At 46.6% G+C, this 20,755-nt stretch overlaps 1 protein-coding gene across 1 annotated transcript in view; it reads right to left on the bottom strand.

Moving 5' to 3' along the window:
- Window positions 1-19,042, bottom strand: part of LOC119434486 (corticotropin-releasing factor receptor 1) — a gene marked incomplete at its 5' end in the record, with an annotated part of 35,758 nt that extends 16,716 nt beyond the window's left edge. The window contains 4 exons of the mRNA XM_049659495.1: window positions 8,272-8,404; window positions 9,722-9,825; window positions 10,610-10,704; window positions 18,802-19,042. Coding sequence (XP_049515452.1) covers window positions 8,272-8,404; window positions 9,722-9,825; window positions 10,610-10,704; window positions 18,802-19,042 — 573 coding nt within the window. The remainder of the gene's footprint in view (window positions 1-8,271; window positions 8,405-9,721; window positions 9,826-10,609; window positions 10,705-18,801) is intronic.
- Window positions 19,043-20,755: the final 1,713 nt, after the last annotated feature.

Here is a 20,755-nt window from a genome sequence, read left to right as displayed (position 1 = left end):
TGAATAACGCCGGGAGAAGTAGTATGTAAAAATATTGATACTCACTTTAGCATGCGCCAAAGAGGGTGAAGGCAAAAGCCTGCGTGCTCAAGAAACATTCATTAAATTACTTGACATTCTTATTAGAATGTGTTATTACTTCTCACTTGCTTTTTCCGACCAAAGGTCGCGGGTTCGAGTACCTTAATTGAAGCTGCCTTAATAACAGTGCCTTAATTAGCCTCCCCATAATTAACACGAAAGCTGGTGGGTTCGACTCCCACCGAAGGTCGTGGATTCGAGTGCCTGAATTGATATATGGTGACATCTTAATTAACACGGTGACAACGGGGATCCGTGCACCATCAAAATTGTTGCGTGAGCATTGCTTGCGTACTCATAGAAGACGATCACGATGGTGACCCGCGCACCATCAGAACTGTTGCGTGAGCGTTTGCATATAGGTAAGACACGATGCCGGTCAGTGTAGTAAGTAAATTACTGCACCGAGTCGTCATCGTGTACGATTTCGCTTCCACGACACGTTTTTTTCGCTCAACGATGTTGAAGGTCGGCTGATGCATGCGTATAAGGCTTTCGCTTTCATAATTTACTAAACATCATCCTTTGTCGTTGCGACAGCAGAAGTGCTCATATGAGTTTTACCTCTTCTTTCCATCACTTGTCTTTTCAAGCTAAGCTTGTTATAAGGTACAAATTTCGGTGGCGTCCGTGTACGCGAATAACGTGGGCCGATCCCGGTAATAGTGCAGAAAGGGTCCAAGCACAATGGCACATACTCCTGTGGGCTCGGGGACGTGTAGCGCGCCCTTGAACTACCCTTGTCACACGTGAGACCCAAAGAGACAAAATCACCAGCCCTTCCCCTGTCGAGAAAATGGGGGGCCGATTCTAGCGCGAGGGCTTCCGAAGCCCTAGCGGAACCCCAGCGAAGTGCCGCGGACCCTGAGTTGCGTGAGCGCGATGTTGAGGCCAAACATCAGCGAAGAGCCGCCGACCCTGAGTTTAGGGCAAACGAAGCAGAACGCCTGCGACAGCGTCTTCTTGCCCTCCAGGAACCCTACAACGGTCGTGCACGCCTCGGCAACGCTAGTGTCAACTCCCCTGGTGCGACCGCCAGGTTTCAACGTGAGTTTCTCAACCGGAACTGTGGAGCCAGCAGCAGTGCGTGTGCCCGGTGGTGGTTCGAGCGCAGCTAGATACTCCTCTGTGCAATTCGCTCGGAGGAACACTGGAGAAACACACGACCAGCTTCGCTTACCATCATTCTCTCCGCAGAGGAAGGGCTTGTGACTTTTTTTTGCTTTCGGTGACCCTTTCTCGTCTGTGACATTTGAAGTAAGCCTGCCAACAATAAACGTTGGCGAGTTCTCGCGACTTGTTCGGTTACTGCCCTTTTCGTTGTCTTTTGTGCAAAATGCCAGCGCAGAAGACATAATATTGTACCAACTAGCCCCAGTTGGAAGTTTTATTGAACAGAACCCATACGGCCAACATTTTGACAGAAATTGAACTGCTTTTCCATAGAAAGTCTATCGAAGTCTGCAGAATGTCAGCAGGAATTCTTTAGAGCGTCATCAAACATTTTGTAAGGACAGGGTTTGCGAACGCACTTATGAAGATTCCGTAATTATGGCGGTGAACGTGGTCGGCGTCGTCCCTTGCAATAACCAATGCCAGGGTTGCATGCCGGATCATTTAGTACAGCTAGTTTGTGTTAACGTAATTTCTACAACATTCTTCTACGATCTGGGCCCTGGGCCACTCCCGTCTCGCTGGCAATGAAGCCGCTCACAGTGCCACTTGAGAATTCGTCCACCAGGCTCGTACGTCATTTTTGGCGGAGAGCGGCAATCAGCCCTCGAGTCAAGTCCTAGCGGCCGCATCAGACAACTTGCACGAGTCGCAGGTGAGGGACCGCATGATCGCTTACGGCGAGATCCTACAACACTATCGCAAGGCGCGATTGAAATGCCCATGCCCTCACCGCTCACTCAATAAATAGCAGTCTACCACATGGCGCTTAATTACTTCAAACAAACGCCTTCCCTAACCCTAAGCTCTACCATCGCATGTACTCCGAAATTTACTCCCCGCTCTGAACGCTCTGTAACACACATCCTGCCGACCTAAATCACATTATCTGGGCCTACCCACAGGTCACGCGCACTCATAAATATGGCACCCACCCTACACTCACAATTAACGCTGCTGACCAGTGGGAGGCTATTCTGCTGAGCAGCCACCCGTAGGATCAGCTCTGGGTCGTCCGGATGGCCGCGGATGCCGCTCGACTACAAGGACTGGCCACCGTCTAAGGGGGGGGGGGGGGGGGGGAGAGGGGCTGCCTCCCGCCCCTCTGGCCGCCTTTGACCCCATCAAGGACTCAATAAAAGTTTTTCTCTCTCTTCGTCTCTCTACAATGAAGCTGTCAGCGTGTTTAGTATGTATGAAGACACTGGAGATCGTTAGTCCTTTCCCTCCTTGGTTTACGTAATTTCATTATTGCACCGTTTGCCACTCGACATGATATTGTCAAATAAATGCACGCTGTTGTTCTTCGTGAATATAGTGCGTAAGTGACTTGTCAAACTTATCATCCATAATTAACTGCTCGTAGTATATCTTATATGTGAGTAAAAGCTAAACGTTTTTTGATGCCGCGGGAAACGTGCTATTGCACCGAACAGATTTGTCAGGATGCCGCAGTTACGAAAAGATTTTCGGCATTCCAGCCTTACGAAGCATGTCATAACAACGATGTTGGCATACTTATGGGCAATAATTGTGCAAGGTGTCTTTTTTATTTTTAAGCGGTAACGCAGAAAGAGAAAGTGCCCATACCGGCATTGTGCAACGCATATGCTAGATGCCATTCAAGAAAGACAACACCGTGGCAACTTGGAGAAAAAGGCGAGCCAATTGTCCAATATTTCACGCTGCTCCAGCGGAAACTCGTTTAGAGTGCGGCGGCGTAAAATAGTTTAGAAGCGTGCTGGCGTAAAATAGCTGAGAGTGTTTTTTCTTTCTGTCTTTTAAATGCTCTCCCGCAGAAATTTGCATTAAGTTCTCCCGACCCCGCATCAGCGCCTCGTTGTACTTGAGAAGAAAAGAACAACAAACAGGAAACAAAAATTTAAAAGAAAAACAATTTTTTTCCTGAACGGGAAGGGAGAACGACGATGATCTAGTGCTTAAGAATTTTTTCGCTGCCAATAAAGATTCGCCGAAGCTCAGAGGCAACCTGCGCATAACAGTTAGCTGAGGTTCATAGCGCAGTCGCTCTATGTCGTGTAAATATGGTAACCTAAACAAATTCTGCGGAAATCAAAGTGGATAAAGTATATTAAAAGATAACAGAAAACAAAGGCTACGAAACAGAACTATACGCGCAATTTTCTTCCGAGGAAGCCGGATGGTTTCTTTGTATTTTCGTGCTGCATTAAAGGGACTTAACGAGGAATTGTAAGTTAAAGTTGGCATTAGTGAATTACATTTCCGGAATTGTGAAAAGCTCACTCTTATGGTATAGTCGACTGGTTCCTACCATGCTCCAACTCTGTTTGCAGCGATTCGTAGCACTCTCGACAATGGTGCCACAGAAAACTTGCCCCAGCCGAACGTGCTAGCTGCTCGAAGGACGGCGCTTTGAATGAACCAGGAGAACGCGATCTGAGCGCTCAATTTAGACGAACCGAATGCAAACCACAACACGAGAGCGCTCTAGAGCGCTCCAAGTAAACCAATAGAAGGCATTACTAGTGTGAGCAGTGGGCTTTGTACAGGAAAAAACACGGAAATGCGAAATGTCGATGAAGACGCCCCTTCGAAGTTCCGGCAGAATCTTGTGACGTCGTCGAGTTTGACAGTGTTTCCTTGGGTTTAGTCAATGGTTTATGAGCGAAAACAGAGTACCTTGCATTATAAGTAAACCAAAGACTGAACTTCGAAAGTTGGTACAAACTTTCCTGCATTAAAAAGGCCAAATCAGGAGGAAAAAAACCTTGAAATTTGTGACGTCACAGTGACACCCCGCCGCCGCGGGTTTCAGAAATCAAGCAAGAAAAATTTGGCCTCTATTTCTGTTCTGGTAATACACATTTAATCATAAAGTTCATATAATTAACTTATTTATTACATATAATAAGCCTGTTAAGGACTGCAGCAATTCTTGAGCCGGAAGAATGAAAACAGTCTTCTATGAATACTTCTCCACTCTAAACTGATTTAGTGTTTTTCTTGAGTATTAGGTGGAGGCCCGCCTCACTCCGCAACAACTCTCGAACTTGCTGAGGCGCGCGCAAACCTCTCACGCCGGCTTATAAGGCGTAAGCACAGCACCCGCCCTATCCTTAAGCCCGCAGAATCTTTTCTCCTTCGGGACAAGCGCGCCTTAATCTCTGCGTGTGTCTGCCCCCTTACCCGTAATCCTTCTTAGGCAGAGGCTGTTTCTCTTCCGAGAGTACGGACAGGGGTGGCTCTTACGCTTTCTGTCACCTGAACCTGGGGTCCAACACCTGAGACCCTGTTAAGCTGCCCGAAGCCACACTTAACATTGTTTAACCTCGTCGAGAGTATGCGCTTGTTTGTGTCCACTTGTTTGCCCCCTGTCCACGAATGCTCTTAAAATAACCTCAAGTCTGTATTACCAACAAGACCTAACCTGAGCGTTCGTCCGTCGAAAGCGTTTTTCGCAAGCATTGGTTTCGGGCTTGCGAAAGTGGTGAACGGCACCGCGAATGTAAGCGTATTTCCTTCTTTGTGTGAAATTATTGCCAGGAGAACGCAGAGCGGCAACAACGGCAACAAATTATTGCTGCTTGTGAGCGTCGGCGATTAGTTCTGTGGCGCCGTCAGTTACAGCTTCGCAGAGAACAGGAAAAATGCCTAGCGAGGATGTCGGCGACGAGCGATCACTGGCGGTGAGGCTGCCAGCGACGCCAGCCTCTGTTGTTAATTGGTCGCCTCGCTGTGCGGCTGTTGCAAAACTGGGTCCCGGAACCATCCTTTGTACGGCGGGGAGGTCTTGCCGTTCGCGAGCAAAACCGCCGTCGGCCTAGTGCACTTGAGAAGTGTTTATTCGTGGCACTATTAATAGGACACACCAGGCGCCATAAAATTTTATTGTTTGCTGTTTTAGCTTATTTTGTATGACTTATCAATCGAATACTATTGTTTTTAGTCGTATTTTCTCTCGTCTTTCCGGTTTTATTATTTCTTGTGTTGCCATTTTTCATAGAATGCTGTGAGCTGTTTAGGCCGGCCGTCAGTCCATGGCACGTCGGAAAAAATGTGGGCCGATCCTGGTGGTAGTGCGTGCAAAAAGGGTCCAAGCGCAATGGCACATACCCCTGTGAACTGAAGCTGAACGTGGCTAAGTCTAGCTAAGTATGGTTGGGACTAATTAAGCTTTGCCAGTCATCGGTAGCCAATCAATAGTTAATCCGGAAAATTCCGGAAAATGCTGGGGATGACTTGGTAGTGTTAGCCTAGCCCAAATACGTGACCGATACCTTGCGATAGCCAAACGATAGCCAACCAATAGCTAATCGGTAATCGATCAATAATCAATAAATTACGGAAAATGCTGGGGCCGACTTGGTCTAGCTCAAAAGCCAGGACTAGCTAGGTGCCCATCAGCTCCGCTGTCTCTTTAGTATTGCGCTTACGCAATCTTTTTTGTGCATGAAAGAACTGTTCCCGTGAGTCGATCCCGTAGAAACTGTGGCGCAAGCGACAGCATGCGTGTAGGTGCTGACGGCTCCGGAATAGTTTCCTGCGCAAGACACTTTTATGGCAATTTAACAAGATTTAACAATAATCGTAGCCTCTGCGGCGTTTTCAATATTCACGCGCATGCACAATGCATTGAGCGAAAGTAAAAATAAAGAAAAAGAGTCAACCAAGGCGACGTTCAGCCTCCCGAATTCTTAGCTCTATCGCGCGAGAGCACTATAATGTGGTCGGACGTCGTTCTCAAGGGAACGTCGCATTATACGACTCTTGCACAGGAGAGTGCTTAGTGCACTTGAGAGTACTTCTGTCGGTCTCACTGGTTATCGCCGTTAAAAGGCGCTAAGATGACGCGTGATGGATGCTCGCGCGATATCGCTAAAATTGCGGGAGGCTGTACATGGTGTTGCAAAGATTCGATGAACAAATGTTGCTTATAGCTCTCTATTGTGTCTCTGTATCTTTTTCATGGGCAATATGAATTCACTCATTTCGTATCTTATTCGTATCGTATTTCACACGCAATTACGTCGACCTCGTGTTCTTTGAGCGTCGACACTTGGGTGACCATTTGTTTTTGTCTTTTTGTTTTTTTGACCAAAGGCTAGGCGAGCCAATCCCGGAGATTGTGACGCTATGATGCAAAGGGGTTAATTTTCGACTATGTTCACGCTAATTGCGCCATTACCATTAACTACTGTGCGGCTAATTATCGCTTCATGGGGGCACCGGCGAAGCCGCCTGCCAGACAACATTATCTCTGCGAGCCCTGCCCAGTCCAAGCGAACTCGCTCCATTTCCCAAAAATGTGCCGTACGGCGGCTTTGCCTCAAGAGGTCAATATTTACGGCGGTGCACCCTTTACAGAGATATAATGCAGTGTTAATGTTCGAGTGTAATGGCGCTAATTACGCGCGTACTATTAAATTTGCCTACTCGGCGACTAATTCTTGGTTCTTGCAGGCACCACCGAAGCCGCCTTCCACACACCATTGCCTCTCATGATCACTGCCCAAGCGAACTCGCTCCATTTCGCGAACCTGTGCTGTACGGCGGCTTTACCTCAATACGTTTATATTTACGGCAGTGCACCCTTTACAGGGGTATAAGGCAATGTTAAATTTTGACTATAATGGCACTAATCACGACCGTGCCGTTAAATTTACCCAATTTCCGACTAATTGTAGCTTCTTCTCACATTGCGACCTACTTTTTTTAACCCTTTTAAAGTTAGTACTACGCTCCAACATAGCAAAATTGCCCGTTTTGTTAAGATAACAAAAGAGAGGGAAAGACGGGGCGGTTAGCCAATTAAGTACCAGGCTGGCTACTCTGTGCTGAGGAAAGAGGTAAAGGGAATGAAATGTGATAGAATGAATAAAAAATCATCAGAAAAGAATCCACAAAATAACTTGATGCAACGTGCTACAACTTTCAAAGTCGGTCACACAATTCACAAGTCCTTAAGAATCTTAGCAGCGCATTTGAGGCCTCTAGTGCCGAAACCCGTCTGGACCATTGTCCTAGGACTTTTCCCTGCATCATGGGACGATCATACAGTTTCTTGAGTGCAATCATGAGCACTGTTCATGCCACACTGTTAGGCTAAGTCGGCCAAGAAGACAAATTCTTAGCCGTCTTCACACGGTTTCGGCGTATCTATGATCTGGCCATCAATCTTGCGACGTCTTATCAAAAGAGGTTACAAGATAAGTAGGCTTCAAAACATGCCAAACTCTCTAAAGTTATAGCTCCGTAAAACGTAAAAACAACGTGCCCCCGGCTGCCCCACGTTTGTTATGTGACTAAATGTTACGGCGCTACCTCACTGCTGGCGCTGAACTTAAATTTACGCGCAGCACCTGGGCTGCGTTGGTTTCCCATAGCCAGAGTGCTGCTTTGGTACGTTAAACCACACGGATCGAATTATTCACTCACTCACTCACTCACTCACTCACTCACTCACTCACTCACTCACTCACTCACTCACTCACTCACTCACTCACTCACTCACTCACTCACTCACTCACTCACTCACTCACTCACTCACTCACTCACTCACTCACTCACTCACTCACTCACTCACTCACTCACTCACTCACTCACTCACTCACTCACTCACTCACTCACTCACTCACTCACTCACTCACTCACTCACTCACTCACTCACTCACTCACTCACTCACTCACTCACTCACTCACTCACTCACTCAACTCACTCACTCACTCACTCACTCACTCTTAATCGAACGATAAATAAATAAATAAATAAATAAATAAATAAATAAATAAATCCATGAATCAATCCTCGATCATAGCTTGACCCGATTTCAACTGTAATGTATTGATTTATCTATGTTAGGATTACCATTTACTCCATTATTTTTGCTGCATAACGTGGAGAAATGGTGTAGCTAAGGTACTATTTGCCACAGTCTCTCCACAGCAACTCCTGTATAAAATAACACAATGGAGCGTGACATGGCTGCAAATGTACAGGGAGAGAAAAAAAGAAAGAAAAAACAATAACCAACTAACCGTTTGCACGAAGGGCGTCGGCGCATCTGGATGAAGCGCCAGTGGCGTAGATAAAACCACCAGCATCACCGCGTGCACTGCCAGGGCAAGCATCAGGTTTCGATGCACTCGCGTCCTCGGGCACTCCAGAGACCTGCGGTTGTTGCCGACGTGTCAATCATAACCGCTTCTAAATGAATACGTGCGCGTAACAGGTCACTATTAGGTATTCGCCTTTGGATGCTTGGTTGTTGATTTGAATGATAGCAATGTTCTTGTTTACATGATAAAAATTGCAAGTATTCGCCCAAATTGAGCTTTGATAAATGAGCTTATATTCTGTTTTAACATTAAAGGAAAGAATTATCTGCATAAGCACCCAAATAATGGCGGAATCTAGAATGCCTTGTCTGTGTTTTTTAATGCAAGAAAGAACTTGTCATCTGCTGGATTCGAGCAATTAAGGAATACAATCTCTTCAGGCAGCGTGGAATCATTTCTAACTTCATTTCCTTGGCGGAAATGTTCGTAAAAACGATGGAGTACGCTTAAATCGTGGGATGCATAATCGGTGGACCATTAAAGTTACGGAATGGGTACCAAGAGAAGGGAAGCGCAGTCGAGGACGGCACAAAACTAGGTGGGGGGATGAAGTTAGGAAATTTGCTGGTGCAAGTTGGAATCAGCTAGCGCAAGACAGGGGTAATTGGAGATCGCAGGGAGAGGCCTTCGTCCTGCAGTGGACATAAATATAGGCCAATGATGATGCTTAAATATTTAAGCTATTGCCTGCTTTTTTATTCCGAAGAGACCAATAAGAATGCCTGGTTGATGTTGCATAACTTCGTCTTGCAGGTGGCTTCCTATACGAGAGTGGACATCGCTTGCAGGATCTTAATTTTCTCGCCGACAATTAACAACCAGATAGTTTCATGACGTAGCTTCTGAGTTTTTCAGTTTACGGAAGGTGCTTAAAATGCTTGAAATGTGCAATTGAAGGAACCGGACATGGGTGACGTCATGTAAAGTCAAGCAAAAACAATGAGATTTGCACATGTTTGGAGAGTATCCGGCCCCGAAATGCGCTACAGTATACGTTGATGTTACACTTAAATTTATTCCACAGTGCACAAAAGATGTCTCTACAGATCTCTACAGAAAACAGTCACTGCACGGGATTCAGAGTCCTTGTTCCAATGTTGTCACCCGAGGTATTGTCAGATGTCTAATTGCTGTCATGCCTAGAAGTACTGGTTATCGGTCAATGTGCTGAGTAATATCTTGCGTTCCACAGTGCCGATAGCGGGACAGTGTAGGGAGCACGCCGTGCAATGGTGGTAATTTTAATGGCTGCTGGCACAGTCTCGAACGATACACGAAATCATTCAGATACTGTGTCTCTCTATTCCCGTTCACTTCCTCTCTCTCTCACACACACGCACATAAGCGCACAAAGACTTTCCCATCTTACCTGAAGTAGCAGAAGATGAACATACTAGCCGAGAGGAAAATCAGCGACAACAGGGAGAACAAGAGTAGGATGTACACAACTGCCAGGGAAACAGCGGAACTGCTCTGCTGGCCGGACTGCAAGAGGCAGAGAAATAAGAAAAAAAAATACTTGTAGAACGAACAGTATAGGGGCGCTATGGTCACCCCCAGAGAAACAAGTTTACATGGCGCCACGGTATTTACACTAGACGCTGGACCTTACTCTCGGTCTCGATACCTGATACCTTTCTTACTGGACAGTTTCCTTGTTTTATACTGAGAGTCTTCCCAGACATCCATGTTCAGAAATAGGTTTTCTTTAGACCACCGCTCTGCATTAGTGATAGTCAGAGAGCAGCTGCGCAAAAATTGTGCAATTGCCATTCAGTTATAATCCTAGGTTGCAAAAATCTGCTCAAATTTCACTTTATTCCCTCCTAGATAAGCAGTGGGACACTGAGCACACAGCAGCAAAAAAAGAAAACCAAAACTAAAAAAAGAACGGATTTTTAAGTTCTAAGGGTTGTCATAGGAGGTGCCTAAGGAAGGAAAGAGTGGAGCAGGAAAGGCAGGGAGGTTAACCAGTTTAACATAACGGGTTTGCTACCCTGCACATTGGAGTGGGATGCAGGAGAAGGTCAGATGGGGAGGATAGAGAGAGAGAGAGAGCGAAGAGCCTTAAGGTTGTCATGTCCAGCTTTTCGCCTCTTCTTACAACGGCTTCTGATGTAGGGTGCGTCTCAGTTCTACTAAACAACCGCATCCAACCCGCTTGCTCGGCACGTCTGCGTTTTCCGCTGCGATATGTGTGGTGCGATTGGGCCTAACCGTTTTACCAAGAATTACCACAGTTGCCCGTCATGCTCACCTGCTGGTTGATCAAACCGAGGCACTCGGTGTAGTTGGTCCAGTTTCCCCAGAGCCATTTGCCGTCAGCGCCACACACTCGATAGGCGTAGAGACCTGAGAAAGCATGGAATTGAGGTTCGGTTGTCATCACGAATTGGGTGGAAAAGTCAAGCGTTTTACGGAAGTGTATGCTAATCATGCTAATCCCCTCAAAAATGTTCCCCGTTTTGCGCACGTTTTCTACGCCATTAGGATCCTATACAATATCAGCGCCAGCAAATATAACGGGCACCTAATACATTTTCAGAACAAGTGCACAGAAGAATAGCTCAAGGTCGACATGGTACAAATAATTGAAAAAAAAAAATTAGCGTAGCTTGCACTGGAGGCGCTATTTTAAGAAACAGCGGAGCTGATGGGCACCTAGCTATTCCTAGCTTTTGGGCTAGGCTAAGCACGACCAAGTAATTCCCAGCTTTTCCGGAATTTATTGATTATTGATCGATTATCAATTAGCTATTGATTGGCTACTGATTGGCTACCGCAAGATATTGGCCACGTATTTGGTCTGGGCTAAGCACTACAAAGTTATCCCAAGAATTTTTTCCGGAATTTACGGATTATTGATCGATTATCGATTAGCTATTGATTGGCTACCGATTGGCTATCGCAAGGTATCGGCAACGTATTTGGGCTAGGCTAAGCACTATACCAAGTCATCCCCAGCATTTTCCAGAATTTGTCGAATCACCTATTGATTGGCTATCGATTGGTTATCGATAACTGACTAAGCTTAAGTAGTCTGAGCCTTGCTTAGCTAGACTTAACCAGGCTCAGCTTCGCTTGTTCACAGGGGTGTGTGCAATTGCGCGTGGACGCTTTCTGCAACACCTCCAGGATTGGCCCACAGTTTTTTTTTTTTTTTGAAAACGCGTTACGGCTGACGGTCGGCTTAAACAGCTCCGCTGTTAAAAGTTAATGGAAATAACGCAATAACACGAAAGTTGCCGCATCGGTTCGGCCGTGTGTTTTATGTTCGTGTTGGTTTTCGCCAACGAGGCTCGGAGACTAGTGTTCCCATTTCAACGAGCAAGACGCAGGGGACACATTCCTAGGATCATTACTCGTAGAGTTGGACGGGTGCGGACACCGCAAACAGCGAATCCCAACTTCATCGATACTACTGCTCTGGCACCAGTGAGCTTAAGCTTGCATAAGTTGCTATGCTTACGCTGGTGAGATAATGTTATATGCGGTACTCAACCTATATGCCAATGCGAGTTTCAGAGAGGTGCTCGACCAATCAAGGTGCCATAAACCACAATGTTCCTGCCGTCAAGTAAGAAATATTCGAGCACATCGGGACTCATTACTTGATCTCATGAAATGGGGCTCCTTGAACCGGGCTCGGAAACCTGCTATTGGCACCATCTATTCGAGGGGTACAGCGCAAAGTTCGCTTAGTAGATTTTGCCGTTGGTAGCAGTTTTAAAAACAACGCAACTGTGAACGACGAACGAACGAACGAACGAACGAACGAACGAACGAACGAACGAACGAACGACGGAACGAACGAACGACGAACGGACGGACGGACGGACGGACGGACGGACGGACGGACGGACGGACGACGGACGACGGACGGACGACGGACGGACGGACGAACGACGGACGACCGACGGACGACGGACGGACGGACGGACGGAGGAACGAACAAACGAACGCTTCGAACGAGCACAAGGAGCAGATTGCACAAAGAGCACAAGCTTGCAAGACTCGCTAATGGGTGGCATTCGTGGTTTATGACTCTGCTGCAGGTGCACCTACAGCATCTCCCATTTACTGGTAATTGCTCCGCCTGAGCACCGTTTTCTAGGAATCATGCCGCCTCTCAATGCGCATGTCGAATAATTCTAAACATTGCCCTTACGTCCATCTATCGAACTTAATTACATTGTACCAAAGTAACTCAATAACAAGCATTAAAAAATAGAAATCAGGAGATTGTACGAACTTCAACGATTTGTGGGGCAAGATTTAGAGGTAATTTAGCGACTGCTCTGACTCGCTTCAGCGACGCACTCCGAAGAGAATTTATCAACGCTGCTTGACTGTATACTAATTTTTAATAACGTACACATTTACGAGACAGTCGCACCTTTCGTGCTGCGTTGTAGAAGCAGGGAAGGTACCACTAAGTGTCGTATAAATGCTTATAGTATTAAAAAGTAGGACCCTCTCGACGTTCCTAAATGAAAGTTGTTGAAATCCTGTCGATCGTCTTGCATATAACATCTTGAAAATGCTGCTGATTGAGTTACGCCGGTGCATAGCGGCGTAATTTGACGTATGGCCGAAGGAACAACGTCCAGAATTCCTGGGTATACGATTGCACTGCCCTTGCTTTGTCATTACAACCTCCTCTAAAGGAGCGAGAAGGTTCGACACGTGGTTCGCAGTTCACTTAGGTCCTACAGGACACAATTGCTTCAAAACAGTGAGTGACATCGCCCTGTCGACGTGCCTCGCCAAATTTGCATCGTCATTTATTCTAATAACCTTTCTCTTTCGTCCAAAAACATATTAGCTTCCGCTGCGAAAGAGACTGCCGACTACAGCTCATCAGGAGAGTACTAGAAGAGAAACTTGGGCGAGTCGGTGGGAATTAATGTTTTAGGCAAATAACAGCGCCACTGTCGTGCCCTTCTTTGCCCGTGTCCTCGTCTATCTTGCGTTGTTATTTTCCTAAACATCATCAGGCGAGAAAAAGACGCGAGTTGACCGGCTCAGGCCTAAGTTCCCGCAGTTCCCGCTTCGCGGAGAATGGAAAAATCAAACGAAAAGAAAAGCTACTGTAGCCACTTTCGCAGCTAAGCAGCCAAGCTTCTCGAAACAAGCGTCCTTCCCTCGTTCATTAAGAGCGTGTCGGCGCCATTGCCCATTCATCCGCCTTTTCCTCTCGCAGCTAACGATCTTGCAAGTCTTCTTCCGTCGCGCCCGTTTCGTGACTCGTTTCGAGCTACCATTCAATAATCCCCGTCGGTACCGTCTACGCGAGAATTGCTTTCGTTCTGTCTTCCGCCTTCTCTTCTTCCGTCCGCTCATTTACGATCTTTGCGCGACAGGCGAAGCGACCGAGCTGCATGATCACGTCCGCCGAATCCACAATAGACGTATCTCCGCCCACCGAACACGTATATACTTATCCGAGGTCGTGTGTAGTACACTTAATTCCGCACGGGGGGACGTCGCCGTAAGAACGTGAACAGCAGCCGTCGGGACAACCGCTCATTAACGCGCAACGCGAAACGACGCAGACGGGGGCTGCCTTGAAGTGAGAAGAAAGGACAATAGCGAGGAGATTGAGAAAAGACCGGATTTAATCGCATGCCAGAAGGTAATTCGACTCGCTCCCTAATGAAGTGCCTTTTAGTTCACACCTAAGTCTTGTAAGAGAAGGAGCGGACTGAGCACTCCTACTCTGTAGTAAGGGTTTGCTCTGACCTAGTTGATTAATGAATAATTATCGCAACGTTTCGCTAGCACCGAGTGCAATCAAGACGAACCAATGACTTCATCGAAAAAAACAGGTATAAGAAGGATCTAGTTGGTAATCGTTAATGAAAATGATTGCGGCGCGGAAGCGGTGATAATAGCGGGGACAGACACGAGCGCTGACTTTAAACTAGAGGTTTAATTTCAGTTTCGCAGACACATATACGCAAATTCGGGAACACGAGACGCGTGGCGTGTGTATATGTATCTGGAAAAATAAAAAATAAACGTTTAATCTGAAATCAGTTCTCGCCTACGTGTGACGCCACTAATTATCCTTTGTCTGTTTCTGCGCTGTATGGTCGCTTTGACCATGCGTCGTCAAAAACCGTGTGCTGTGTCCCAGTGTTGCTAGTTGCCCGGACCGTGTGAGACTTCGTACATTCAAAGAGAGGGGTGCAAGCCATACAGTGTGTTTTGGAAGTTTGGACAACAACGGATCAATCCTCGCATATATATATATATATATATATATATATATATATATATATATATATATATATATATATATATATATATATATTGTAACGAAGAAGAAGAGCACAAGTACAAGGCCAGCCAGATCGTCTGTTCAATGCCTGCAGTGCAACCAGTGGGTCAGCCGGATCGCCAGTGCTTAGCACGAGTGTGAGCCGTTCGCGCAACCAGCTGTTCCTGCTCTGCGTCACCTGCCTTCTCGGTTACGAACAGACGCTACCACCTCAATTGTTCAGTACACCCCTTTACAATATATATTCTATATATATCGTCGGATTCCCTGACGAAGGCCGGACCCCGGCCGAAACGTTGGAAATAAAGTATCGTTTTGTTTCATACGTGCGTCCTCAACCTCCAAGTTCCTGTTCAACTACCGGATCCCGGCATAACCTCACTTCATATATATATAGTCTCCGTCGGTGCACAGTTGCTTTCCATAACCCTGTCACCCAAGCTTAAGTGGCGGCATATCGCATATCGCACAGAAGGTGCGATATTGCGGAATGGGAAAACGGGCGCAGTTCTTGAGCGTAACTGAGACTTTAACCGAGCATTTCATTTATGTCTTCTGATAACCACTTAGAGGCACACAGAAAACTTTCGTTTTCTCAACGTACATCGGCTCAGCGATCTGAATGAAGCCTTGGTAAAATATTTGCGCGTGAAAACCTACCGTGTCCGCGTTCGACCGCGTTGACATTATAAAACTGAAACAAAACATTCGACGAAACGTGCGAGTCTTGATTGTTCCGCAAACGCTTCGTGCTGAGTCTGACAGCTGACTAGTGATTATACTTACAGTAGATGGGCTAATTGACTAAGCCGGTGAACGAAATACGTGAATGAATGAATGAATGAATGAATGAATGAATGAATGAATGAATGAATGAATGAATGAATGAATGAATGAATGAACTTTATTGTACGAAGAGTGGTTGGTGTCGACGAAACATTTCGTCGATTTTCAGCTGCCATTTCTGCCTGAAGAAAGGTTGAAGGACGTTTGTTCCGCGTGGAGAAGACAAGTCACGCAACCACTGAAATGACAAACACCGACGGAGACACGCACACACCTCCGCTCCCCCACTGGTGTCTGCAGTTTAAGGTCTCATTCGCACCAGCGACTTGAGGAGGTCACGCGACCTTTTGCGACTATAGCGACCAAAAAAGCGACTGAAGGTGACCGATGCTCGCACCAGCAAGTGCGACCGGCCAGTTGCCATCTGCTCAAAGTTGCATCGCCACGTAAAATAAGTATCAGCGTATAAAGACGTCCTGTTCCTGCGCACCTGACTCGGTCAGCACTTTTGCGACTGCGGTCGCGCAACTTAAAAATTGAGCAGTAAGTGAAATTTATAAAATCGAGCAGTAAAAATCGGGCAGCTTTTCGCGAAAAGCGAACATTTGCGACCATTCGCGACTGACCGCTTCGCGACCAACTTCGTCGCGCGACCGCTCTCAGGCGCCGGTGTGAACGAGCCTTAAAGGCGACTACGATCCGACAAATGTTAGACTACGGCTCAGTAGTTTTTTGTGCATAACTTGCTTTTACCATTTTCAAAAGAAGGACGAAAACTTTTCTTGTTAGAAAACTGTTCTTGGTATAGAATGAGGCTCACAGTTCGCTTCTGCTCAGATTACACGCGCTCAGGCACTGCCGAAGAACAGCGCTGATTTCGAATTTCGATAAGCGCGTTTGCCAGAAACGCGAACGACGCGCGGTCAACTTGGCCGCGAAACGGAAACGCAGCCAAATTGACACACTTTCACGTTTCGCTCGGCAGCGGAGCGTGAATCGGCTCGGTAGTGAAGCATGCATCTTGCTATACACAGCGCGGAATGAGACGAAAGACGCCAACTAGGGACGTCGGTAAGCGCTGTCTAGCCCGTAGACGAGCGCTGTATTGTAGCCCAACTATAGCCCGGTGTCATAATACCCTGCTGTAACGAAGCGGGGGCTAGGGAGCCTACTAAACATACACGCTCAAGCACTGTTAAAACAAGGCAAAGGTGTGGGTATCAAGGTGGCGCATCCTTCATTGACCTCCCTGCCTTCCCCGCTTCACTTCTCTCTCCATATATCTGCCTAGCGAGGACAGCGTTTTACGTTCCTCTGCCATATGAAAGCTGCGCACGCGCACTAGCGCTGCGCACGCGCTCGCACACTAGCGCTCGCACTTAGAGGTTGTGTGCAAATTGTTATGATACATGAGGATGAGTATCAGGACCGTAGACGCTCAGCTAAAACTCTCCACTCGCTATGCCTTTGGGGCTTTTTCACTGCCACCGAGGATGCTCAGGCGGGCCACACGCAGTTGCGATGAATTCAGAGGTATACGCTAATTAATATTTTAACGCGAACAGCAATCTTAGGATACTTCACGCCTCTTCTGGCATTAATACCCGTGCCGGTATCTAACCGCTTTTCTTTCACGCTAACTCGGGTCACCGGGTGTGCACCACCGGGTGTCTGCCGCCTCTTCAATGCCAAAAAGAAGAAAAAAAAAATATTCTTCAAATCTTATTCAGTGCTGGGCGGGCTCGAGCACACGTGATATGTATTCATACACTCTTGTCTGAATATATGTTCATACACGCGTCAAGCGTGGAAGCGCCGCTGACGGTGCCGCGTATCCATAAGGAAGCGTGAGAGAGGAGCTTCTGTCGCTTCTTCTTTCTGGGGTTTTACGTGCCAAAACCAGCTCTGATTATGAGGCGCGCCGTAGTGGAGGGCTCCGGATTCATTTTGACCACCCGGGGTTCTTTAACGTGCACTACAACGCAAGCGCACGGGCGTTTTTGCATTTCGCCTCCAGCGAAATGCGGCCGCCGCGGCCGGGATTCGATCCCGCGATCTCGTGCTCAGCAGCGCAACGCCTTAGCTGACTAAGCGACCGTGGCGGGTGGAGCTTCTGTCGCTGTACGTGCCTTAGACAGAACGCGTTTCCGCGGTGGCAACACGGTCGGTCGCTAAAGAGTGTCAGGGCTAATCGCATCACCGGCGACAGTCATTCTGAGACGGTTTCTGCGGGAATTTTTTTTAATAGACGGCATGGTATTCTAGCTTCTACGGTACAACTATTTTAGCACGCGTGTACCTGAGAAGGAAAGCTGTAAGGGTTACACGCCTCCATGGTGCACACTTGTTAGAATTAATCGTGAGTCCCCCACTACGGCGTGCCTCATAATCAGATCGTGGTTTCGGCCCGTAAGACCTCGGAATTTTATTATTTATTTTAATTCATTGTGTACTGGTATGGGTGCGTTTTGTTTCGTGCGTCAACTTTTGGACGGCAGTGTTACAGTAAATGCCGGTGATTTTTTTTCCGTGACTCTATGTGATAGAGAAGCTCTCCATGCAAAACAATCGTGTAAAATGGATATGTAAATATCCATACTATCGAGGCCAAAAAGTAAAAGCAGCTAGCGCTGCGTTTACTTTTTGCGAAGAACCCTCACGAGCGCTCAGCACAATTTATCGAGCAAACTTCACAAACAACTGAAGGCCCATCTTCTACATTCTATGAAATCTGAGGCTATCTCCTTTAGGCACGCTGGTGACTTAATTCACTGGCTCAGATTGTCGTTGTTTCTTCTGTGTGAGCGATCTGCATATTTAAGACGACGACCAAATGCTTGTAGTCTCCTGAAAATTACAAACAACTCAGATATATATTTTTAAAAACTTTCTTTACAGAACTAATATTTCTTTCTGTGCATTTCCCTCTTTTTTTAAATAATGGTGAAATATGGAAAACTGCGTCACAAATAGGGCCAGCTATTTTAAAATCATAGGTGTGAAAAACAACAAAGACAAAAAAGATAACGAAAATACAATAACTTTTGAAAGTCATTAAACTAATGGCAAAACACTAAAACAGTAAATCAGTGAGTCCCGGATAAAGAAAAAAAGAGGTTATAGGATTAAAAGAACAATAGAAGCATAGACAGACCATATAAACATACAGGAAATTAAAAATGCAAATTAAGTGTTCACAAAAGACTGTCAATTCACTGTCTGCTTGCGTAGAGCCTTCAGGGCTAACATCTCGGACCCGACCAGGATCCAAGCACTTTTTGCGCAGAGAGAGTTCGGACTAGAGAGTTCGGACGACTGCGAAATATCTGTCACTGCTTGTCGTGTACGTGCGTCGTTTCGACTGGCCACGGGGCGCTTACCCTGGGCGAGCGAAGCGTCCGACTCTGCCAACGAGATGTCCAGAGAGGCGATGATGTGCGCGCATGGCTTGCGCAGTGCCCTTCCTGCCTCGGTCGGCGGCCAGCAGGTGAAGGAGTCCCAAGCCGACGGGCAACCTTGGCCGAGAAGCCACCTCGGATTCGTGGGGAGACAGTTGCTGACTCTGCTGTTCGAGGCCGGCTGAGTGACGCGCCGAGAGTGGCTCCATTCCCGAGGATATTCCTGCGCAGAGAACAGTTAAAATTGAAGTTATATGAAAAAAAAAATACATGCTGTACCCATATTTCGTGGATGTTTGTCCTCGTTAATATTATCGTTAACATTACTAATCCCATTAAAGAAGCGAGGTAAGTGCGTGCTGTAAGTTTTGCTCAAGATTCGATCCAGACGGGACAAAGACTCTCGGGAAGATGAAGGTTTGAAGTGATCAAGAGCGGTCGAACAGCGGATGTCGCTGGAGCCGAGTTTCGATAAAACGATTTGTCTTCGTCATAGCAGCAACTGATTTTCTTGGCAGATTTCCCACTACACTATTCCATCCGAGCCAGTTGTTCTGAGTTATCCAATGGTTGGACGAGGAAATTAAATAAATAAATAACTAAATAACTAACTAAATAAATAAATAAATAAATAAATAAATAAATAAATAAATAAATAAAGAAAGAAAGAAAGAAAGAAAGAAAGAAAGAAAGAAAGAAAGAAAGAAAGAAAGAAAGAAAGAAAGAAAGAAAAAAACTGTAGACATTGAAGTTCGGATAAACTGAACGCCCTGCACACACGATATGGCTTCGTTTCACGTCAGCGTGCTGAGAGCCGCTAAACACATCCACTTTGCTGAAGCCACTGCCAGTTTTGAAACGATGTGCGGCGTGCTGTGTTCTACAAGCAATGGCAAAAAAAAAAGAACACAGCTTTTCTTTCTCATAACTCTTGTAGCCACTAAATAGCTCACGCACGTGCCTCGAGCTGGTGAACGAATTCTTTCTATAAAAAAATCTCGCGAATGAGTGTGCGATAATTGAAATTTATTTAGATTTTGAATATTAGGACTGACTAGAAAACTACGCAAAGCATCACTTTACCGCCTGGACTTTCCTTCAGTGTAGTCTGAAGCACCTCTGACGAAATTATGTTTTTCTGACACATATATCGATAGTCCATATGAATGAGTGATTTAATTTCACGGGGATCAGAAGATCAGTAAGGCAGAGACTTGCGCTCATTGGCGCCACATTTGACGAACGAAAAATAGAGCACGCCTGAAATGGGGTCGCGGGTGAAGATGACAAAACAGCGCAGCCGTCAATCCTGAGAAAGAGAGATAAAAGCAAAGGGAGGGCGTGGAGGTTCTGACATCAGTGCTGCGTTAGAAGCTTCGTTCTATTGCGGAAACGGGAAGAAAGGTAATTGGGTCCCTTTCTCGAAGCCGGTCTCGCGGCTTTCGGCGCTCGCCGTGCGGATCTCCTGTCGCTACTAACACGTTCTTCGACTTCGGCGACGTTCTTTGCAGGGTGCGAGAATTCCCCGAGGTCCGAGTCCTTTCAGACTGAGGCGGTCTCCGGTTTTCGGCGTCCTAATTCAAAAGCTTACCCCCACCTACCTTACCCAACTCCCTTTGTTCTTCGCGCGTCGACGGTAACCACATGCCCCGGATGGGTAAGCAATATACCGACGGACAGTCAACGTAAGACGACGCCTGACAGCAACGAAGACGCAGAAGCTATACAGTGAATGCAACGTTGGCGTAATGCCTAACTCTTGTGCCGTAATCCTTTTCGCAGATTGCAAGGCCGGCGTTTCCGGCGACTCGCGAAGGGCGGATTTGGTGATCCTCGGTGTCCGAAACCTGAGATAGCTATCGCAATTTTTTTTCGTTAGGTTAAGGTTGGAGCCCTGTTTGGTAACGATTCATTCTGTGTTCCTTTTTTTTTGTCC

Source organism: Dermacentor silvarum, unplaced genomic scaffold (assembly GCF_013339745.2).
Source record: "Dermacentor silvarum isolate Dsil-2018 unplaced genomic scaffold, BIME_Dsil_1.4 Seq1102, whole genome shotgun sequence".
In the NCBI taxonomy this organism is placed as follows: domain Eukaryota; kingdom Metazoa; phylum Arthropoda; class Arachnida; order Ixodida; family Ixodidae; genus Dermacentor; species Dermacentor silvarum.
This window is presented reverse-complemented; position numbering and strand designations above follow the sequence as displayed.